We start from the raw sequence: 24877 nt of genomic DNA, 5'->3' as shown, positions 1-24877 counted from the left end.
TGTAACCGCACACTTGTTGTTTGTGTACATGGATTTTATAAAGTCGTATGTTTTACCCCCAACACCATGTTCCATCAGTTTGTATAGCCGACCCTCATACCAAATTGACTCAAAAGCTTTTTTGAACTCAACAAAGCAAGAAAAGACTGAATGGTGAGCTCATTTGATAAAAAGCTCATTTGACATTTGCTCAGTACATTGTTTCCACTGAGGAAATGTACGAGTCTGCTGTTAATGATAATGCAGAGGTTTTTCAAAAGGTTGCTGTTGACGCATATCCCACAGTAGTTATTTGGCTCAAATTTGTCTCCACTTTTGTGGAAGGTGTGTGTGTGAGCGAGAGAGATGAGAGAGAGAGAGAGAGAGAGAGAGAGAGAGAGAGAGAGAGAGAGAGAGAGAGAGGAGAGAGAAGAGAGAGTGTGTATGTCTCAGTGTGTGTGTGTATGGGGGGGAGGGTATTGTACACAGAGAGATGGATTCAGATTAAATGGGCAAATGAAAAGTGTGGCTGGGGAAACTTGCCTGCGTATAGATTCAGTGTCTAGACACAAATATATAAACTATCTAACTGCAGACACAGAGTCAAACCCACGCAGGCACACACACAAATGCACACGCACATACATGCACACACACACCTCTTTCTCTTCAACCACTTCTCATAACTTCATATGTACAGTATTTCCCCAATGGTATTTCTGCCTACTTATAACGGAGAAAGAAATCCCCCATTAATGTGTATTACTATATGTGTGGCTGCATGGACCAAAGACCAATAGGAACATAGAGTTCTATAGAGAGTGTGTTCATAGACCAAAGACCAATCGGAACATAGAGTTCTATAGAGAGTGTGTTCATAGACCAAAGACCAATAGGAACACAGAGTTCTATAGAGAGTGTGTGCATGGACCAAAGACCAATAGGAACATAGAGGGAGAAATAAAACTACTGAAGAATCTAAACAGAAGCATCAAAAAGGGGCTAAGAGGCATCGAACGAGGAGGAAAACGGGTTGGTACTGTAAAATGTTTGAGGTATGTACTGTAAAAGGGGTATTAACTGTAAAATTGGTATGTACTGTAAAATGGGTATTAACTGTAAAATCGGTATGTACTGTAAAAGGGGTATTTATTGTAAAAGGGGTATTTACTGTCAAAGTGGTATGTACTGTAAAAGGGGTATTTACTGTAAAAGTGGTATTTACTGTAAAAGGGGAATTTACTGTAAAAGGGGTATTTACTGTAAAATGGTTATTTACTGTAAAAGGGGTATTTACTGTAAAAGGGGTATTTACTGTAAAAGTGGTATGTACTGTAAAAGGGGTATTTACTGTAAAAGGGGTATTTACTGTAAAAGTGGTATGTACTGTAAAAGGGGCATTTACTGTAAAATTGGTATTTACTGTAAAAGTGGTATTTACTGTAAAAGGGGTATGTACTGTAAAAGGGGTATGTACTGTAAAAGTGGTATGTACTGTAAAAGGGGTATGTACTGTAAAAGGGGTATGTACTGTAAAAGTGGTATTTACTGTAAAAGGGGAATTCACTGTAAAAGGGGTATTTACTGTAAAAGGGGTATGTACTGTAAATGGGGTATTTACTGTAAAAGGGGTATGTACTGTAAAAGGGGTATGTACTGTAAAAGGGGTATTTACTGTAAAAGGGGTATGTACTGTAAAAGGGGTATGTAAAAAGGTTTATGTCTTGTAAAAGGCTCCTTCCTTGTTCTTACATTAAGGAAGCCCACCTGTCCTCCCTGCTGGCCTGAGTCGGGGCAGACAAGTTGGACAAACTCCTTGAGGCTCTCCTGGGGGTGGTAACGGATGGCCGGGTGGGAGAAGTAGGAGCCGGGCTGCTGGATGATGGGCGACGTGGGGAAGTGGAGGCTCGACGGCGTGGCGTGGGGACTCGCTGTGGGCGCAGAGGGAGGGAGGGGTGGATAGAGACAGTTTATTATGTCAATAAAGCATGTTGAATTTGAAGGAGAGAGAGAGAGAGAGAGAGAGAGAGAGAGAGAGAGAGAGAGAGAGAGAGAGAGAGAGAGAGAGAGAGAGAGAGAGAGAGAGAGAGAGAGAGAGAGAGAGACAGAGAGAGACAGAGGAGAGACAGAGAGAGAGAGAGAGAGAGAGAGACAGAGAGAGAGAGAGAGAGAGAGAGAGAAGGTGATCATACATGGTGGGGCTACATGCAAATATATGGACCCCCCCCCCCACACACACACACACAAATTCTTAAACAAATAAACATTGAAACACAAACACACATGGTGACAGACAGTATGACAGGCCTATGGTGACATGGTGGTGACAGAGGGCAGGTGGCCCACAGTGCAGATGACAAGATGCCCCCGGACCATAATGCACCTCACTGTCAATCAGAATGGGGGCGGGCCCTCCGTGACAACCAAAGTTACAAGAGTCCGCTTTCCTTCACACAAAAATATTAGCCCTTGACTTGACACCTCCAAACGTGGCGTTTGTCACAATGAGATATACATTTACTGTACATTAGTGACATTAGCATCTGACGTCTGCTCCACCCACAACCACAAGGCTCTCCAGAGGGTAGTGAGGTCTGCACAACGCATCACCAGGGGCAAACAACCTGCCCTCCAGGACACCTACAACACCCGATGTCACAGGAAGGCCATAAAGATCATCAAGGACAACAACCACCCGAGCCACTGCCTGTTCACCCCGCTACCATCCAGAAGGTGAGGTCAGTATAGGTGCATCAAAGCTGAAACTGAAAAACAGCTTCTATCTCAAGGCCATCAGACTGTTAAACAGCCACCACTAACATTGAGTGCCTGCTGCCAACACACTGACTCAACTCCAGCCACTTTAATAATGGAAAAATTGATGTAATCAATTTATCACTAGCCACTTTATATAATGCTTACATACCCTACATTACTCATCTCATATGTATATACTGTACTCTATACCATCTACTGCATCTTGTTTACATACCCTACATTACTCATCTCATATGTATATACTGTACTCTATACCATCTACTGCATCTTGTTTACATACCCTACATTACTCATCTCATATGTATATACTGTACTCTATACCATCTACTGCATCTTGCCTATGCCGTTCAGCCATCGCTCATTCATATATCTTTATGTACATATTCGTATTCATTCCTTTACACTTGTGTGTATACGGTAGTTGTTGTGGAATTGTTAGGTTAGATTACTTGTTAGATATTACTGCATGGTCGGAACTAGAAGCACAAGCATTTCGCAACACTCGCATTCACATCTGCTAACCATGTGTATGTGACAAATACATTTTGATTTGATTTCAACAGGAGTCTTGAGACCAGTGAGTTGAGAGGTGTTGAGGCCAAATGTAGGCATTTAGGGTCTGTTTGTTTTGGCTGCAGTCACCAATGACACAACTAACTATTTAAACCCTGAAAGATTCAAACCTGTGTGTGTGTGTGTGTGTGTGTGTGTGTGTGTGTATGTGTGTGTGTGTGTGTGTGTGTGTGTGTGTGTGTGTGTGTGTGTGTGTGTGTGTGTGTGTGTGTGTGTGTGTGTGTGTGTGTGTGTGTGTGTGTGTGTGTGTGTGTGTGTGTGTGTGTGTGAGAGAGAGAGAGTGTGTGTGAGAGAGAGAGTGTGTGTGTGTCAACGCAAGTACTTGTGTTTGCGCACTCCTCTGTACACACGTATGTGTGTGGGTTGAATGACCCGACCTGAGCATGTCTGCAGCACAGCACTGTCCTCCTGCACCACATGGTATCCCAGGGTAACAGACTCAATGGAGCGAGGCTGATCAACTATTTCATTGTAACCGGCACAATCTAATTAGGCTGCTCTTAATAGAGGTAACATTACTTTATTGGTTATTAGTATAATGCCTGGCTGGGACGTGTGACAGGGGGGAGTGGGAGAAAAAGAGAGAGAGCGAGAAATTTAGAGAGGGGAGAGAGAGGGTGAGGGAAGGAGAGAGAAAGAGGGGGAGAGAGGGGGAGAGAGAGAGAGATGGTGAGCTCAGAATGAGAGAGAAGCAGAGAGAGAGAGAGAGATGGTGAGCTCAGAATGAGAGAGAAGCAGAGAGAGAGAGTGAGAGAGATGGTGAGCTCAGAATGAGAGAAAATCAGAGAGAGAGATGGTGAGCCCAGAATGAGAGAGAAGCAGAGAGAGAGAGAGATGGTGAGCTCAGAATGAGAGAGAAGCAGAGAGAGAGATGGTGAGCCCAGAATGAGAGACAAGCAGAGAGAGAGAGAGATGTTGAGCTCAGAATGAGAGAGAAGCAGAGAGAGAGAGAGATGGTGAGCTCAGAATGAGAGAGAAGCAGAGAGAGAGATGGTGAGCTCAGAATGAGAGAGAAGCAGAGAGAGAGAGAGAGAGAGAGATGGTGAGCTCAGAATGAGAGAAGCAGAGAGAGAGAGAGAGAGAGAGAGAGAGATGGTGAGCTCAGAATGAGAGAGAAGCAGAGAGATAGAGATGGTGAGCTCAGAATGAGAGAGAAGCAGAGAGAGAGAGAGAGATGGTGAGCTCAGAATGAGAGAGAAGCAGAGAGAGAGTTTGAGATGATGAGCTCAGAATGAGAGAGAAGCAGAGAGAGAGATGGTGAGCTCAGAATGAGAGAGAAGCAGAGAGAGAGAGATGGTGAGCTCAGAATGAGAGAGAAGCAGAGAGAGAGAGATGGTGATCTCAGAATGAGAGAGAAGCAGAGAGAGAGATGGTGAGCTCAGAATGAGAGAAGCAGAGAGCGAGAGAGAGAGAGATGGTGAGCTCAGAATGAGAGAGAAGCAGAGAGAGAGAGATGGTGAGCTCAGAATGAGAGAGAAGCAGAGAGAGAGAGAGATGGTGAGCTCAGAATGAGAGAGAAGCAGAGAGAGAGATGGTGAGCTCAGAATGAGAGAGAAGCAGAGAGAGAGAGATGGTGAGCTCAGAATGAGAGAGAAGCAGAGAGAGAGAGATGGTGAGCTCAGAATGAGAGAGAAGCAGAGAGAGAGAGATGGTGAGCTCAGAATGAGAGAGAAGCAGAGAGAGAGAGAGATGGTGAGCTCAGAATGAGAGAGAAGCAGAGAGAGAGAGAGAGAGAGAGAGATGGTGAGCTCAGAATGAGAGAGAAGCAGAGAGAGAGAGAGAGAGAGAGAGATGGTGAGCTCAGAATGAGAGAGAAGCAGAGAGAGAGAGAGAGAGATGGTGAGCTCAGAATGAGAGAGAAGCAGAGAGAGAGAGAGAGAGATGGTGAGCTCAGAATGAGAGAGAAGCAGAGAGAGAGAGAGAGATGGTGAGCTCAGAATGAGAGAGAAGCAGAGAGATAGAGAGATGGTGAGCTCAGAATGAGAGAGAAGCAGAGAGAGAGATGGTGAGCTCAGAATGAGAGAGAAGCAGAGAGATAGAGAGATGGTGAGCTCAGAATGAGAGAGAAGCAGAGAGAGAGAGATGGTGAGCTCAGAATGAGAGAAGCAGAGAGAGAGAGAGATGGTGAGCTCAGAATGAGAGAGAAGCAGAGAGAGAGAGATGGTGAGCTCAGAATGAGAGAAGCAGAGAGAGAGAGAGATGGTGAGCTCAGAATGAGAGAGAAGCAGAGAGTGAGAGAGATGGTGAGCTCAGAATGAGAGAGAAGCAGAGAGATAGAGAGATGGTGAGCTCAAAATGAGAGAGAAGCAGAGAAAGAGAGAGATGGTGAGCTCAGAATGAGAGAAGCAGAGAGAGAGATGGTGAGCTCAGAATGAGAGAGAAGCAGAGAGAGAGAGATGGTGAGCCCAGAATGAGAGAGAAGCAGAGAGAGCTCCCTGCTGCAGTAATTCACTTAACTTTGCTGTGATTTATGGCTCTATCAATAGAGGCTGACTGGAAACTAGGGCACGATCCTCTATCGCCATGCCGCTATATGGCCATTGTATTTACAGTAATAATAGAATGAACCACGGCTCTCTCTCTGCGTATGTCCCAGATGGCAACCTGTTTCCTATATAATGCACTACACAAAGCCTCAACAGAGTCTGGAAACTGGCCCTGGTCAAATGTAGTGCAACACTTACAGCCTCAATAAAGTCTGACTGGAAACTATTTAGGATAGTGTGCCATTTAGGATGCAGCCTCCCTGTGCCCTTCCTCAATTGCTTTCCAGCCTGAGCCTGGGCGGGACAGAGAGAGACACCTCCTTTTTGGCGTGCTCTGTCTTTTCATGTACCTTTTGTTTGGCGGGATGGAATGGACTTTTGGACACACACACACACACACACACACACACACACACACACACACACACACACACACACACACACACACACACACACACACACACACACACACACACACACACACACACACACACACACACACACACACACACACACACACACACACAGGTGTAGGTGTGGAGTGTCCAGACTCCTCTACTGGATAATTACTGTGTTTGCTGAGGCATTGCTGCAGTGGCTGCAGGCAGGACAGAGAACCACACTGACCTCACAGAGACAGACACACCCTTTCCCAGTCACTCCTCCTCCCGCTCTGTCACCCCCCCTCTCTCTCTCTCTCTCTCTCTCTCTCTCTCTCTCTCTCTCTCTCTGTCACCCTCTCTATCTCTCTGTCACCCTCTCTCTCTCTATCTCTCTCTCCCTCTCTCTCTCGGTCTGTCACCCTCTCTCTCCCTCTCTCTATCTCTCTCTGTCAACCTCTCCCTCTCTCTCTCTCTCAATTCAATTAAATTCAAGGGCTTTATTGGCATGGGAATCATGTGTTAACATTGCCAAAGCAAGTGAGGTAGATAATATACAAAAGTGAAATAAACAATAAAATAAACAATTAAAGTTAACAGTAAACATTACACATAAAGAAGTTTCAAAACAATAAAGACATTACAAATGTCATATTATATATATATATATATATATATATATATATATATATATATATATATATATATATATATATATATATATATATATATATATATAGTGTTGTAACAATGTACAAATGTTTAAAGTACACAAGGGAAAATAAATAAGTATAATAAACATGGGTTGTATTTACAATGGTGTTTGTTCTTCACTGGTTGCCCTTATCTTGTGGCAACAGGGTTTATCAAAATTTGGTTTGTTTTCAAATTATTTTCTTCTCTCTCTATCTCTCTCACACACTCTCCCTTTCTCTCTCTCCCTCTCTTTCTCAATTCAATTCAATTCAATTCAAGGGCTTTATTGGCATGGGAAACATGTGTTAACATTGCCAAAGCAAGTGAGGTAGACAACATACAAAGTGAATATATAAAGTGAAAAACAACAAAAATTAACAGTAAACATTACACATACAACAGTTTCAAAACAGTAAAGACATTACAAATGTCATATTATATATATATATATATATATATATATATATATATATATATATATATATATATACACAATGTACAAATAATTAAAGGACACAAGATAAAATAAATAAGCATAAATATGGGTTGTATTTACAATGGTGTTTGTTCTTCACTGGTTGCCCTTTTTCTCGTGGCAACAGGTCACAAATCTTGCTGCTGTGATGGCACACTGTGGAATTTCACCCAGTAGATATGGGAGTTTTTCAAAATTGGATATGTTTTCGAATTCTTTGTGGATCTGTGTGATCTGGGGGAAATATGTCTCTCTAATATGGTCATACATTGGGCAGGAGGTTAGGAAGTGCAGTTCAGTTTCCACCTCATTTTGTGGGCAGTGAGCACATAGCCTGTCTTCTCTTGAGAGCCATGTCTGCCTACGGCGGCCTTTCTCAATAGCAAGGCTATGCTCACTGAGTCTGTACATAGTCAAAGCTTTCCTTAATTTTGGGTCAGTCACAGTGGTCAGGTATTCTGCCGCTGTGTACTCTCTGTGTAGGGCCAAATAGCATTCTAGTTTGCTCTGTTTTTTTGTTAATTCTTTCCAATGTGTTAAGTAATTATCTTTTTGTTTTCTCATGATTTGGTTGGGTCTAATTGGGTCTAATTGTGCTGTTGTCCTGGGGCTCTGTAGGGTGTGTTTGTGTTTGTGAAATCTCTTTCTCTCTCTCTCACCCTCTCTCCCGGCCTCTCTCCTGATCTTGTATAACTTTTTCATTACATTTCATTTAGTACAACGGTTGATTTGTCTAATCTTAGCAATTCTTCTTAGCTAGCTACATAGCCGTCCTTGTATCAGAGATAATTGCATAATTATCGTATTTCGTCGCCCTAACGTAGCCTTCACTGCTATTCGCCCAGGAGCTAGCAAGCGCTAGCTAACGCACACAGATTAGCATCACTGTAGTGCTATTCACTCAACTGTACGACTTGATTAGTCTAGTGTTAGCTAGCTACATAGCTGTCTTTGTTTCCAAGATAATTGTGTAGTTTAGTGTGTGTAGGCTTGGAGTGATTATCTTAATTCACTGAGGTTCGCTAGCCAGCTATTTGTCGTCCTTAACGTAGGAGACTCTGCTAGCTAGCCAACAGCTAACAGCTAGCCAACAACAACCCGGTCGCATTCCGCTTCGCTCCACAGTTAGTATCACATTTTCATTTCATTACAGTACAACGGTTTGATTTGTTTGATCGTAGCTAGCTACATAGCCGTCTTTGTTTCAAAGATAATTGTGTAGTCTAGAGCGATTTCCTAGGTTAGCTAGCCAGCTATTGTCGTTCTTTTAACGCAACGTAACGTAAACAACACTGCTAGCTAGCCAGCTAGCCCCGATTAGCAGCACTGTAGAAACTATTACACTCAACGGAACGACTTGATTAGTGTAGTGTCAACAACGCAGCCACTGCCAGCTAGCCTACTTTAGCAGTACTGTATCATTTTAATCATTTTAGTCAATAAGATTCTTGCTACGTAAGCTTAACTTTCTGAACATTCGAGACGTGTAGTCCACTTGTCATTCCAATCTCCTTGCATTAGCGTAGCCTCTTCTGTAGCCTGTCAACTATGTGTCTGTCTATCCCTGTTCTCTCCTCTCTGCACAGACCATACAAACGCTCCACACCGCGTGGCCGCGACCACCCTAATCTGGTGGTCCCAGAGGAAAACTCGCCTCCCTGCGGACCTGGCATCCTTTCACTCCCTCCTCTCTACATTTTCCTCCTCTGTCTCTGCTGCTAAAGCCACTTTCTACCATTCTAAATTCCAAGCATCTGCCTCTAACCCTAGGAAGCTCTTTGCCACCTTCTCCTCCCTCCTGAATCCCCCCCCTCCTCCCTCTCTGCAGATGACTTTGTCAACCATTTTGAAAAGAAGGTCGACGACATCCGATCCTCGTTTGCTAAGTCAAACGACACCGCTGGTTCTGCTCACACTGCCCTACCCTATGCTCTGACCTCTTTCTCCCCTCTCTCTCCAGATGAAATCTCGCGTCTTGTGACGGCCGGCCGCCCAACAACCTGCCCGCTTGACCCTATCCCCTCCTCTCTTCTCCAGACCATTTCCGGAGACCTTCTCCCTTACCTCACCTCGCTCATCAACTCATCCCTGACCGCTGGCTACGTCCCTCCCGTCTTCAAGAGAGCGAGAGTTGCACCCTTCTGAAAAAACCTACACTCGATCCCTCCGATGTCAACAACTACAGACCAGTATCCCTTCTCTCTTTTCTCTCCAAAACTCTTGAGCGTGCCGTCCTTGGCCAGCTCTACCGCTATCTCTCTCAGAATGACCTTCTTGATCCAAATCAGTCAGGTTTCAAGACTAGTCATTCAACTGAGACTGCTCTTCTCTGTATCACGGAGGCGCTCCGCACTGCTAAAGCTAACTCTCTCTCCTCTGCTCTCATCCTTCTAGACCTATCGGCTGCCTTCGATACTGTGAACCATCAGATCCTCCTCTCCACCCTCTCCGAGTTGGGCATCTCCGGCGCGGCCCACGCTTGGATTGCGTCCTACCTGACAGGTCGCTCCTACCAGGTGGCGTGGCGAGAATCTGTCTCCTCACCACGCGCTCTCACCACTGGTGTCCCCCAGGGCTCTGTTCTAGGCCCTCTCTTATTCTCGCTATACACCAAGTCACTTGGCTCTGTCATAACCTCACATGGTCTCTCCTATCATTGCTATGCAGACGACACACAATTAATCTTCTCCTTTCCCCCTTCTGATGACCAGGTGGCGAATCGCATCTCTGCATGTCTGGCAGACATATCAGTGTGGATGACGGATCACCACCTCAAGCTGAACCTCAGCAAGACGGAGCTCCTCTTCCTCCCGGGGAAGGACTGCCCGTTCCATGATCTCGCCATCACGGTTGACAACTCCATTGTGTCCTCCTCCCAGAGCGCTAAGAACCTTGGCGTGATCCTGGACAACACCCTGACGTTCTCAACTAACATCAAGGCGGTGTCCCGTTCCTGTAGGTTCATGCTCTACAACATCCGCAGAGTACGACCCTGCCTCACACAGGAAGCGGCGCAGGTCCTAATCCAGACACTTGTCATCTCCCGTCTTGATTACTGCAACTCGCTGTTGGCTGGGCTCCCTGCCTGTGCCATTAAACCCCTACAACTCATCCAGAACACCGCAGCCCGTCTGGTGTTCAACCTTCCCAAGTTCTCTCACGTCACCCCGCTCCTCCGCTCTCTCCACTGGCTTCCAGTTGAAGCTCGCATCCGCTACAAGACCATGGTGCTTGCCTACGGAGCTGTGAGGGGAACGGCACCTCAGTACCTCCAGGCTCTGATCAGGCCCTACACCCAAACAAGGGCACTGCGTTCATCCACCTCTGGCCTGCTCGCCTCCCTACCACTGAGGAAGTACAGTTCCCGCTCAGCCCAGTCAAAACTGTTCGCTGCTCTGGCCCCCCAATGGTGGAACAAACTCCCTCACGACGCCAGGACAGCGGAGTCAATTACATTTACATTACATTTAAGTCATTTAGCAGACGCTCTTATCCAGAGCGACTTACAAATCACCACCTTCCGGAGACACCTGAAACCCCACCTCTTCAAGGAATACCTAGGATAGGGTAAGTAAGGGTAAGTAATCCTTCTCCCCCCTGGTTGAGCTACATTTATCTAGTGTACAGTAAAGAGTACAGGGAGACAGGAACATTTTAACAAGTCACTCTGCAGGCAGCACCTGACAAGTGTAATAATGAAACCCTCCCTGACACATGCAGACCACACACACACACACACACACACACACACACACACACACACACACACACACACACACACACACAGGACATAAGGGAGGTCCTGCATCCCCCATTCCGATCATAATCAATAATTTGTGTTTCCACACCACCCCTCCGGTCTCAACAAGCTCTCCAGCAGCACTATCATTCACATGTCACTTAGACTGAGTCAAGATGGCACCCTATTCCCTATGAAGTGCACTACTTTCGACCGGGGACCAAGGATGCACTATATAGAGTATAGAGAATAGGATGCCATTTTGGACGTACCCCTAGTCACTAGATCACCATCACTTATCCCATCCAGTATAGACTTCCTTTCAGACTGCTCGCTGCCTTTCTGGCTACTCACCAGCTCCTGTCCCACCATGCCAACCAGTCCAAGAAGGGTCTGCCAAGGTCAATTATGCAAATGGTCAGAGTCAATTAGGAAAAAAAAAAAAGGGTGACCAAAACTAAAGTGTTTGCAGAACAATTCCCAATGACTTAAATAGCCTTGGACAACGTGTCATGTTCCGCATTTACACTGTGGTGAAGGTTCTCCAGGGGAGGAATTGGGAGTAAACAAAGTTTTACAACCATGTTTCAGCTTTTCAACTAACAAGTCCAAAAAGGCTTTTAGCATGCAGAGTGGGGTCTGGGGGTGGGGGGGTCTGCTCCTCTCCTCAATCACCCATTTTCACTGCTTTGACTTCATTTTCTCCTCCGCTCTTCTTCTTTTTAGCATTCAGAGTACTGGTCCTGGGGGCACCCTTAGCCTGGTTAAACTAGCCTGGTTAAACTAGCCTGGTTAAACTAACCTGGTTAAACTAGCCTAGTTAAACTACCCTGGTTAAACTAGCCTGGTTAAACTAGCCTGGTTAAACTAGCCTAGTTAAACTAGCCTGGTTAAACTAGCCTGGTCACCATTACTTGGTGAGTGCAGCATTCAGTCTGCTTTAACCTGGCTAGGAAAGCCCTGTCAATGCAGAGCAACACTTAAACATGAATGATTATGATAGGAGAGCTGTCAAAATACCATGAGAGTTCAGCATATTCCAGGAGGATAACATTATAACATCATTATGTTTGCATTGTGCACTTGTAAAAAACTCCACAAAGTGGTAAAGGAGAAGGTTTGAAATGGATCTGACCTGCCTGGTAAAATAAAAGGTTTAATGCATCAAATAAAAGGAGACATCAGGACACCAGTGTCAAGACCCCATAGACAGCAGGGTGTTACAATGAGCCTCTCTCTCTGACTGCTACAGACAACGATGCACAATAGTTCTAAACTCCCTGGATGAGCAGTGTAGGATGGGGGCCTCCCTTTCTCTCAGGTTTATTTGGGCTTCTCCTCATGAGCAAGGTGCCACGTTGTACTGAGTGTTCTCATGTCACGTTGTACTGAGTGTTCTCATGTCACGTTGTACTGAGTGTTCTCATGTCACGTTGTACTGAGTGTTCTCATGTCACGTTGTACTGAGTGTTCTCATGTTCACGTTGTACTGAGTGTTCTCATGTTCACGTTGTACTGAGTGTTCTCATGTCACGTTGTACTGAGTGTTCTCATGTCACGTTGTACTGAGTGTTCTCATGTTCACGTTGTACTGAGTGTTCTCATGTCACATTGTACTGAGTGTTCTCATGTCACGTTGTACTGAGTGTTCTCATGTTCACGTTGTACTGAGTGTTCTCATGTCACTTTGTACTGAGTGTTCTCATGTCACGTTGTACTGAGTGTTCTCATGTCACGTTGTACTGAGTGTTCTCATGTTCACGTTGTACTGAGTGTTCTCATGTCACGTTGTACTGAGTGTTCTCATGTCACGTTGTACTGAGTGTTCTCATGTCACGTTGTACTTAGTGTTCTCATGTTCACGTTGTACTGAGTGTTCTCATGTTCACGTTGTACTGAGTGTTCTCATGTTCACGTTGTACTGAGTGTTCTCATGTCACGTTGTACTGAGTGTTCTCATGTTCACGTTGTACTGAGTGTTCTCATGTCACGTTGTACTGAGTGTTCTCATGTCACGTTGTACTGAGTGTTCTCATGTCACGTTGTACTGAGTGTTCTCATGTTCACGTTGTACTGAGTGTTCTCATGTCACGTTGTACTGAGTGTTCTCATGTTCACGTTGAACTGAGTGTTCTCATGTCACGTTGTACTGAGTGTTCTCATGTCACGTTGTACTGAGTGTTCTCATGTCACGTTGTACTGAGTGTTCTCATGTCACGTTGTACTGAGTATTCTCATGTTCACGTTGTACTGAGTGTTCTCATGTCACGTTGTACTGAGTATTCTCATGTTCACGTTGTACTGAGTGTTCTCATGTCACGTTGTACTGAGTGTTCTCATGTTCACGTTGTACTGAGTGTTCTCATGTCACGTTGTACTGAGTGTTCTCATGTCACGTTGTACTGAGTGTTCTCAGTGTCCGTGCAGCTAATTCACCACTAGACTGCTAGGCTAGCTATGTAGCCCCATGCCCCCCTACCTCATCCATTCAACTCCAAGGGGACAAACTGTAGTTTGGGGGTTGGGTGGAAGGAGAGATGGAGGAGGTTGGGGACATTCTCCCCAGCAGGGTCTCTAAGGGCCTTTCAGTGGGGCTCTAAGGGAGGCCTGTTAGCAGTGACTTTAGCACATCGTTATGGAGGACAGATGAAACTGAGTCTGGAAGTGACGGCAGGTCCTCCCCAGTGGGTGGGCCTGTAGCTAATCTGGGTCAAATATGCAAATGTGGTGACGTGGGAGGGGACAGGAGGGGAGACTGGAGGCTGACTTCAGACAGCTGGCGGGAGATGGAGAAAGGGAGGGAGGGAGGGAAGGAGAGATGAGAGAGAGAGGGAGCAGTGGGCTCCATTGTGGTCTGGGCATGCATGAGGGGCTGCATGCCCAACAGAAAAGCTCTCTGGATTAGTTCCACTTTGCAAATCGCGTTGGTTCGCTAGCTTTTTCTTCCCCCACCTTGTAGTTCTATTTCCCTGCCAACTTTTCCTTCAAAAATATATTTGAATTTAATAATAAAAGCAGTGATTAAAAGAAAAAGCCTCCCTTATTATGACGTGTGGTTTGTGGGGGAGAGATATCAACAGGTGGCTGTGTGTGCGCGTTTGAGTGTGTGTGCGTGTGTGTGCATGCCTGCATTAATCCGTGGGAGGAGAAGGCTGAGGAGTGTTTTAATAGCTCTTTTGAAGACGAGAAGTCGAGCTAACGAACCGTGCGGCTTGCGAGTCTTTGTTTGCCAAATTGTGGTGCCCTGCGGCTACACCTACGTCTCTCGGCTCAACGGGTTCGGCTAACATTTCAGGAGGGAAAGTGGTGCGTGAAGAAGAATCTCTGAGTATGATAAATCAATTACAGTTGAAATTGGTACCACAGGGCGGTTAAAGTCAACCAAATAGATATGACAACCGTCTCGACTGATGAAGATTAATGAACACCATAATTTTGGCCTTTTATGTTAGTGTAGAACACAACATCCCAAATCTAATAGTCATAACACATAATGACAGGGCTTAATCTGATAGCTGTACCACATAATGACAGGGCTTAATCTGATTGTTATACCACATAATGACAGGGTTTAATCTGATAGTTGTACCACATAATGACAGGGCTTAATCTGATAGTTGTACCACATAATGACAGGGCGTAATCTGATAGTTGTACCACATAATGACAGGGCTTAATCTGACAGTTATACCACTTAATGACAGGATTTAATCTGATAGTTATACCACATAATGACAGGGTTTAATCTGATAGTTATACCACATAATGACGGGACTTAATCTGACAGTTATACCACATAATGACAGGATTTAATCTGACAGTTATACCACATAATGACATGATTTAATCTGAAAGTTATACCATGATTTAATCTGACAGGTATACCACATAATGACACAATTTAATCTGACAGTTATACAACATAATGACATGATTTAATCTGATATGATAGTTATACCACAATATTATACCACGATTTAATCTGACAGTTATACCACATAATGACATGATTTAATCTGATATGATAGCTATACCACAATATTATACCACGATTTAATCTGACAGTTATACCACTTAATGGCACAATTTAATCTGACAGTTATACCACTCAAAGGTATGACTTAATCTGACCGTTATACCACTTAATGGCACAACTTAATCTGACAGTTATACCACATAATGGCATGATTTAGGCAGGAAGGCAGGGAGGACATGGTTAGGGTGGGGAGGGGGAGGCAGGTAGGACAAGGTCGGGGTGGGAAAGGACTGGTGAGTATAAGGGAGAGTTTGCGGGGGTACAGGGAGGACTTTACCTCTAGGTCCTGTAATAACAGGCTGATGATGATGTGTGAATGGGGGGGACTGGGAGGATTACAGGGGGGACTTTACCTCTAGGTCCTGTAATAACAGGCTGATGATGACATGTGAATGGGGGGACTGGGGGGCTACAGAGGGGACTTTACCTCTAGGTCCTGTAATAACAGGCTGATGATGACATGTGAATGGGGGGACTGGGGGGCTACAGAGGGGACTTTACCTCGAGGTCCTGTAATAACAGGCTGATGATGATGTGTGAATGGGGGGACTGGGAGGATACAGGGGGGACTTTACCTCTAGGTCCTGTAATAACAGGCTGATGATGATGTGGGAATGGGGGACTGGGAGAATACAGGGGGGACTTTACCTCTAGGTCCTGTAATAACAGGCTGATGATGACATGTTAATGGGGGGGCTGGGGGGGTACAGGGGGGACTTTACCTCGAGGTCCTGTAATAACAGGCTGATGATGATGTGTGAATGGGGGGACTGGGAGGATACAGGGGGACTTTACCTCTAGGTCCTGTAATAACAGGCTGATGATGATGTGTGAATGGGGGGACTGGGGGGATACAGGGGGGACTTTACCTCTAGGTCCTGTAATAACAGGCTGATGATGATGTGTGAATGGGGGGACTGAGAGGATACAGGGGGACTTTACCTCTAGGTCCTGTAATAACAGGCTGATGATGATGTGTGAATGGGGGGACTGGGAGGATACAGGGGGGACTTTACCTCTAGGTCCTGTAATAACAGGCTGATGATGACATGTGAATGGGGGGACTGGGGGGGTACAGGGGGACTTTACCTCGAGGTCCTGTAATAACAGGCTGATGATGATGTGTGAATGGGGGGACTGGGAGGATACAGGGGGGACTTTACCTCTAGGTCCTGTAATAACAGGCTGATGATGATGTGTGAATGGGGGGACTGGGAGGATACAGGGGGACTTTACCTCTAGGTCCTGTAATAACAGGCTGATGATGATGTGTGAATGCCGTTCGGGGGGAGTAGGAAGTGGTCTGTGAAGGCATGACAGGGCTGCTGAAACCACACTTCTCTGACTTCTTTGATGTGGTGGACGGTGGCATCCCTGGTAAGAATGATTGATAAGTGCAATTTAATAAGGCAATGTCATGGAGGCTCTCTTGGCTCACAGGTGAGAGATGGCAGAGAGGGGGGCGTGGGGAGTGAGTACAAGAGGGGTTGGAGGGCAGGCTAATGGGAGGACAGGGGAAGTGATCAGGGCCCAACAGAGTGCGGCAGTACTGCTCGAGACGGACATGCGATTTTGAAAATGTAAAGATTTTACCCAGAAAAATGACTACATTTCTTGTTTTCAGGGCCTTCAAAACCAGTCCACCTGACAATGATTTGGATTTAATGATCATACAAAGCTGAGTACGACTTTATTACTTCTGAAAAGTGTGAATTCCCCCCTTTTAAATAAATCTTTCCCTATTTAAGTTACATTATTTATAGGGAGATAAATCAAATTACCGCAGACCTCATTTTAAGTGTTTTATATTTATAAAAAAACTTGAGTTGAGGTTAGTTACGATTGATATAATTTCCATACCCAATAACAGGTGGGGGAAAAAATCAAGCATTTTGTAAACGAATACACACATGTCTTATCCGTGGGGTGACAAGGGTTAAGAGAAGGATGTGGTAGAAACATGCCTTATCTGTGGGGTGACTAGGGTTAAGAGAAGGATGTGGTAGAAACATGTCTTATCCGTGGGGTGACTAGGGTTAAGAGAAGGATGTGGTAGAAACATGTCTTATCCGTGGGGTGACTAGGGTTAAGAGAAGGATGTGGTAGAAACATGCCTTATCTGTGGGGTGACTAGGGTTAAGAGAAGGATGTGGTAGAAACATGCCTTATCCGTGGGGTGACTAGGGTTAAGAGAAGGATGTGGTAGAAACATGTCTTATCCGTGGGGTGACTAGGGTTAAGAGAAGGATGTGGTAGAAACATGTCTTATCCGTGGGGTGACTAGGGTTAAGAGAAGGATGTGGTAGAAACATGTCTTATCTGTGGGGTGACTAGGGTTAAGAGAAGGATGTGGTAGAAACATGTCTTATCCGTGGGGTGACTAGGGTTAAGAGAAGGATGTGGTAGAAACATGTCTTATCCGTGGGGTGACTAGGGTTAAGAGAAGGATGTGGTAGAAACATGTCTTATCCGTGGGGTGACTAGGGTTAAGAGAAGGATGTGGTAGAAACATGCCTTATCCGTGGGGTGACTAGGGTTAAGAGAAGGATGTGGTAGAAACATGTCTTATCCGTGGGGTGACTAGGGTTAAGAGAAGGATGTGGTAGAAACATGCCTTATCCGTGGGGTGACTAGGGTTAAGAGAAGGATGTGGTAGAAACATGTCTTATCCGTGGGGTGACTAGGGTTAAGAGAAGGATGTGGTAGAAACATGCCTTATCCGTGGGGTGACTAGGGTTAAGAGAAGGATGTGGTAGAAACATGCCTTATCCGTGGGGTGACTAGGGTTAAGAGAAGGATGTGGTAGAAACATGTCTTATCCGTGGGGTGACTAGGGTTAAGAGAAGGATGTGGTAGAAACATGCCTTATCTGTGGGGTGACTAGGGTTAAGAGAAGGATGTGGTAGAAACATGCCTTATCTGTGGGGTGACTAGGGTTAAGAGAAGGATGTGGTAGAAACATGTCTTATCTGTGGGGTGACTAGGGTTAAGAGAAGGATGTGGTAGAAACATGTCTTATCTGTGGGGTGACTAGGGTTAAGAGAAGGATGTGGTAGAAACATGCCTTATCTGTGGGGTGACTAGGGTTAAGAGAAGGATGTGGTAGAAACATGTCTTATCCGTGGGGTGACTAGGGTTAAGAGAAGGATGTGGTAGAAACATGCCTTATCTGTGGGGTGACTAGGGTTAAGAGAAGGATGTGGTAGAAACATGTCTTATCAGTGGGGTGACTAGGGTTAAGAGAAGGATGTGGTAGAAACATGTCTTATCTGTGGGGTGACTAGGGTTAAGAGAAGGATGTGGTAGAAACATGTCTTATCCGTGGGGTGACTAGGGTTAAGAGAAGGATGTGGTAGAAACATGTCTTATCCGTGGGGTGACTAGGGTTAAGAGAAGGATGTGGTAGAAACATGTCTTATCCGTGGGGTGACTAGGGTTAAGAGAAGGATGTGGTAGAAACATGCCTTATCCGTGGGGTGACTAGGGTTAAGAGAAGGATGTGGTAGAAACATGCCTTATCCGTGGGGTGACTAGGGTTAAGAGAAGGATGTGGTAGAAACATGTCTTATCCGTGGGGTGACTAGGGTTAAGAGAAGGATGTGGTAGAAACATGTCTTATCCGTGGGGTGACTAGGGTTAAGAGAAGGATGTGGTAGAAACATGTCTTATCCGTGGGGTGACTAGGGTTAAGAGAAGGATGTGGTAGAAACATGTCTTATCCGTGGGGTGACTAGGGTTAAGAGAAGGATGTGGTAGAAACATGTCTTATCCGTGGGGTGACTAGGGTTAAGAGAAGGATGTGGTAGAAACATGCCTTATCCGTGGGGTGACTAGGGTTAAGAGAAGGATGTGGTAGAAACATGCCTTATCCGTGGGGTGACTAGGGTTAAGAGAAGGATGTGGTAGAAACATGTCTTATCCATTTACATTACATTTACATTTAAGTCATTTAGCAGACGCTCTTATCCAGAGCGACTTACAAATTGGTGCATTCACCTTATGACATCCAGTGGAACAGCCACTTTACAATAGTGCATCTGAATCTTTTAAGGGGGGTGAGAAGGATTACTTTATCCTATCCTAGGTATTCCTTATCCGTGGGGTGACTAGGGTTAAGAGAAGGATGTGGTAGAAAGAGGGGGTGAGGGATAGGGGGAGAGAGTGGTAGAAAGAGGGGGTGAGGGATAGGTGGAGAGAGTGGTAGAAAGAGGGGGTGAGGGATAGGGGGAGAGAGTGGTAGAAAGTAGAGGTGAGGGATAAATAAAAAGTCAGTTAAGAACAAATTCTTATTTACAATGACGGCCTACCCCGACCCAACCCTAACAGCGCTGGGCCAATTGTGCACTGCCCTATGGGACTCCCAATCACGGCGGGTTATGATACAGCCTGGAATCGAACCAGGGTCTGTAGTGATGCCTCTAGCCCTGAGATGCAGTGCCTTAGACTGCTGCACCCCTCGGGTACAGTACATATAGGTTAGGTTATTGTGGCAAAGTACACAGCATGATCACACAGTCCTAGTCCAGTGTGTACTGGGGCTTTACTGGGTTAATATGAGCAATGGCTTCAGATTGACTTTAACCCTTGTGGTGAATGCTAAGAGATCAGTCAGTAGAGAAAGCATGCATGAGAACATTATTTGGATGGTCCATACTCAGTCTCCACTGTAATTGGTTTTGCACTACCGCCAATCAAAGCTCTATCTGACCATGCCCCAATCACATTGGATGCTTTCGTTTTGCCTTGACAGATTTACCAATGGAATGGTCTCAATTGTGGAAACTCTGCATCCCCGGCACGTCAGACAAGATAAAAAAATGCAGCTAAAAAACGCAATGGTTTTAGCTGCTAAAATATTTGTCTTAGAATACAGCTTTCCTAATAATGTCTCTCCTCTGCTTCTTTCCTTCTTCTTTATGAAGACGAACCTGCACATTGACTCGGTACTGGTACCTCCTGTATATAACCTGCACATTGACTCGGTACTGGTACCTCCTGTATATAACCTGCACATTGACTCGGTACTGGTACCTCCTGTATATAACCTGCACATTGACTCGGTACTGGTACCTCCTGTATATAACCTGCACATTGACTCGGTACTGGTACCTCCTGTATATAACCTGCACATTGACTCGGTACTGGTACCTCCTGTATATAACCTGCACATTGACTCGGTACTGGTACCTCCTGTATATAACCTGCACATTGACTCGGTACTGGTACCTCCTGTATATAACCTGCACATTGACTCGGTACTGGTACCTCCTGTATATAACCTGCACATTGACTCGGTACTGGTACCTCCTGTATATAACCTCCACATTGACTCGGTACTGGTACCTCCTGTATATAACCTCCACATTGACTCGGTACTGGTACCTCCTGTATATAACCTCCACATTGACTCGGTACTGGTACCTCCTGTATATAACCTCCACATTGACTCGGTACTGGTACCTCCTGTATATAACCTCCACATTGACTCGGTACTGGTACCTCCTGTATATAACCTCCACATTGACTCGGTACTGGTACCTCCTGTATATAACCTCCACATTGACTCGGTACTGGTACCTCCTGTATATAACCTCCACATTGACTCGGTACTGGTACCTCCTGTATATAACCTCCACATTGACTCGGTACTGGTACCTCCTGTATATAACCTCCACATTGACTCGGTACTGGTACCTCCTGTATATAACCTCCACATTGACTCGGTACTGGTACCTCCTGTATATAACCTGCACATTGACTCGGTACTGGTACCTCCTGTATATAACCTCCACATTGACTCGGTACTGGTACCTCCTGTATATAACCTCCACATTGACTCGGTACTGGTACCTCCTGTATATAACCTCCACATTGACTCGGTACTGGTACCTCCTGTATATAACCTGCACATTGACTCGGTACTGGTACCTCCTGTATATAACCTCCACATTGACTCGGTACTGGTACCTCCTGTATATAACCTCCACATTGACTCGGTACTGGTACCTCCTGTATATAACCTCCACATTGACTCGGTACTGGTACCTCCTGTATATAACCTGCACATTGACTCGGTACTGGTACCTCCTGTATATAACCTCCACATTGACTCGGTACTGGTACCTCCTGTATATAACCTCCACATTGACTCGGTACTGGTACCTCCTGTATATAACCTGCACATTGACTCGGTACTGGTACCTCCTGTATATAACCTCCACATTGACTCGGTACTGGTACCTCCTGTATATAACCTGCACATTGACTCGGTACTGGTACCTCCTGTATATAACCTCCACATTGACTCGGTACTGGTACCTCCTGTATAAAGCCTCGTTATTGTTATTTTATTGTTGCTCTTCTATTTTTTACTTTAGTTTATCTAGTAAATATTTTTCTTAAAACTGGATTGTTGGTTCAGGGCCTTTAACTAAGCATTTCATGGTAAGGTGTTGTACTCGGTGTATGTGACAAATACAAGTTGATTTGATTTGACTTAAACGTGCATTCTGACATTCTGAAAAGAGTGTGAACAAAGGAGAGGTGGATGTTCACATTTTGTAGCTCATCTTGGAAGCAGCAGGACTGAGGTGTCCAGGTCCCTGTCTCTGTGTTAAGGGACTGAGGTGTCCAGGTCCCTGTCTCTGTGTTAAGGGACTGAGGTGTCCCTGTCTCTGTGTTAAGGGACTGAGGTGTCCAGGTCCCTGTCTCTGTGTTAAGGGACTGAGGTGTCCCTGTCTCTGTGTTAAGGGACTGAGGTGTCCAGGTCCCTGTCTCTGTGTTAAGGGACTGAGGTGTCCAGGTCCCTGTCTCTGTGTTAAGGGACTGAGGTGTCCAGGTCCCTGTCTCTGTGTTAAGGGACTGAGGTGTCCCTGTCTCTGTGTTAAGGGACTGAGGTGTCCAGGTCCCTGTCTCTGTGTTAAGGGACTGAGGTGTCCCTGTCTCTGTGTTAAGGGACTGAGGTGTCCAGGTCCCTGTCTCTGTGTTAAGGGACTGAGGTGCACAGGTCCCTGTCTCTGTGTTAAGGGACTGAGGTGTCCAGGTCTCTGTCTCTGTGTTAAGGGACTGAGGTGTCCAGGTCCCTGTCTCTGTGTTAAGGGACTGAGGTGTCCCTGTCTCTGTGTTAAGGGACTGAGGTGTCCAGGTCCCTGTCTCTGTGTTAAGGGACTGAGGTGCACAGGTCCCTGTCTCTGTGTTAAGGGACTGAGGTGTCCCTGTCTCTGTGTTAAGGGACTGAGGTGTCCAGGTCACTGTCTTTGTGTTAAGGGACTGAGGTGTCCAGGTCCCTGTCTCTGTGTTAAGGGACTGAGGTGTCCAGGTCCCTGTCTCTGTGTTAAGGGACTGAGGTGTCCAGGTCCCTGTCTCTGTGTTAAGGGACTGAGGTGTCCAGGTCCCTGTCTCTGTGTTAAGGGACTGAGGTGTCCCTGTCTCTGTGTTAAGGGACTGAGGTGTCCCTGTCTCTGTGTTAAGGGACTGAGGTGTCCAGGTCCCTGTCTCTGTGTTAAGGGACTGAGGTGTCCAGGTCCCTGTCTCTGTGTTAAGGGACTGAGGTGTCCCTGTCTCTGTGTTAAGGGACTGAGGTGTCCAGGTCCCTGTCTCTGTGTTAAGGGACTGAGGTGTCCCTGTCTCTGTGTTAAGGGACTGAGGTGTCCAGGTCCCTGTCTCTGTGTTAAGGGACTGAGGTGCACAGGTCCCTGTCTCTGTGTTAAGGGACTGAGGTGTCCAGGTCTCTGTCTCTGTGTTAAGGGACTGAGGTGTCCAGGTCCCTGTCTCTGTGTTAAGGGACTGAGGTGTCCCTGTCTCTGTGTTAAGGGACTGAGGTGTCCAGGTCCCTGTCTCTGTGTTAAGGGACTGAGGTGCACAGGTCCCTGTCTCTGTGTTAAGGGACTGAGGTGTCCCTGTCTCTGTGTTAAGGGACTGAGGTGTCCAGGTCACTGTCTTTGTGTTAAGGGACTGAGGTGTCCAGGTCCCTGTCTCTGTGTTAAGGGACTGAGGTGTCCCTGTCTCTGTGTTAAGGGACTGAGGTGTCCAGGTCCCTGTCTCTGTGTTAAGGGACTGAGGTGTCCCTGTCTCTGTGTTAAGGGACTGAGGTGTCCAGGTCCCTGTCTCTGTGTTAAGGGACTGAGGTGCACAGGTCCCTGTCTCTGTGTTAAGGGACTGAGGTGTCCAGGTCCCTGTCTCTGTGTTAAGGGACTGAGGTGTCCAGGTCCCTGTCTCTGTGTTAAGGGACTGAGGTGTCCAGGTCCCTGTCTCTGTGTTAAGGGACTGAGGTGTCCAGGTCCCTGTCTCTGTGTTAAGGGACTGAGGTGTCCCTGTCTCTGTGTTAAGGGACTGAGGTGTCCCTGTCTCTGTGTTAAGGGACTGAGGTGTCCAGGTCCCTGTCTCTGTGTTAAGGGACTGAGGTGTCCAGGTCCCTGTCTCTGTGTTAAGGGACTGAGGTGTCCCTGTCTCTGTGTTAAGGGACTGAGGTGTCCAGGTCTCTGTCTCTGTGTTAAGGGACTGAGGTGCACAGGTCCCTGTCTCTGTGTTAAGGGACTGAGGTGTCCAGGTCCCTGTCTCTGTGTTAAGGGACTGAGGTGTCCAGGTCCCTGTCTCTGTGTTAAGGGACTGAGGTGTCCAGGTCCCTGTCTCTGTGTTAAGGGACTGAGGTGTCCCTGTCTCTGTGTTAAGGGACTGAGGTGTCCAGGTCCCTGTCTCTGTGTTAAGGGACTGAGGTGTCCAGGTCTCTGTCTCTGTGTTAAGGGACTGAGCTGTCCAGGTCCCTGTCTCTGTGTTAAGGGACTGAGGTGTCCCTGTCTCTGTGTTAAGGGTCTGAGGTGTCCAGGTCCCTGTCTCTGTGTTAAGGGACTGAGGTGTACAGGTCTCTGTCTCTGTGTTAAGGGACTGAGGTGTCCAGGTCCCTGTCTCTGTGTTAAGGGACTGAGGTGTCCAGGTCCCTGTCTCTGTGTTAAGGGACTGAGGTGTCCAGGTCCCTGTCTCTGTGTTAAGGGACTGAGGTGTCCAGGTCCCTGTCTCTGTGTTAAGGGACTGAGGTGTCCAGGTCCCTGTCTCTGTGTTAAGGGACTGAGGTGTCCCTGTCTCTGTGTTAAGGGACTGAGGTGTCCAGGTCCCTGTCTCTGTGTTAAGGGACTGAGGTGTCCCTGTCTCTGTGTTAAGGGACTGAGGTGTCCAGGTCCCTGTCTCTGTGTTAAGGGACTGAGGTGTCCCTGTCTCTGTGTTAAGGGACTGAGGTGTCCAGGTCCCTGTCTCTGTGTTAAGGGACTGAGGTGCACAGGTCCCTGTCTCTGTGTTAAGGGACTGAGGTGTCCAGGTCTCTGTCTCTGTGTTAAGGGACTGAGGTGTCCAGGTCCCTGTCTCTGTGTTAAGGGACTGAGGTGTCCCTGTCTCTGTGTTAAGGGACTGAGGTGTCCAGGTCCCTGTCTCTGTGTTAAGGGACTGAGGTGCACAGGTCCCTGTCTCTGTGTTAAGGGACTGAGGTGTCCCTGTCTCTGTGTTAAGGGACTGAGGTGTCCAGGTCACTGTCTTTGTGTTAAGGGACTGAGGTGTCCAGGTCCCTGTCTCTGTGTTAAGGGACTGAGGTGTCCCTGTCTCTGTGTTAAGGGACTGAGGTGTCCAGGTCCCTGTCTCTGTGTTAAGGGACTGAGGTGTCCCTGTCTCTGTGTTAAGGGACTGAGGTGTCCAGGTCCCTGTCTCTGTGTTAAGGGACTGAGGTGCACAGGTCCCTGTCTCTGTGTT

At 46.4% G+C, this 24877-nt stretch overlaps 1 protein-coding gene across 1 annotated transcript in view; it reads right to left on the bottom strand.

Moving 5' to 3' along the window:
• The window catches only part of LOC127910650 (nuclear factor 1 A-type-like), a 118639-nt gene that overhangs the window by 33851 nt on the left and 59911 nt on the right, over positions 1 to 24877 (bottom strand). The window contains exon 6 of the mRNA XM_052475282.1: positions 1732 to 1910. Coding sequence (XP_052331242.1) covers positions 1732 to 1910 — 179 coding nt within the window. The remainder of the gene's footprint in view (positions 1 to 1731; positions 1911 to 24877) is intronic.

The sequence above is a fragment of the Oncorhynchus keta genome, chromosome 22 (genome assembly GCF_023373465.1).
Source record: "Oncorhynchus keta strain PuntledgeMale-10-30-2019 chromosome 22, Oket_V2, whole genome shotgun sequence".
NCBI classification, from domain to species: Eukaryota; Metazoa; Chordata; class Actinopteri; order Salmoniformes; family Salmonidae; genus Oncorhynchus; species Oncorhynchus keta.
This window is presented reverse-complemented; position numbering and strand designations above follow the sequence as displayed.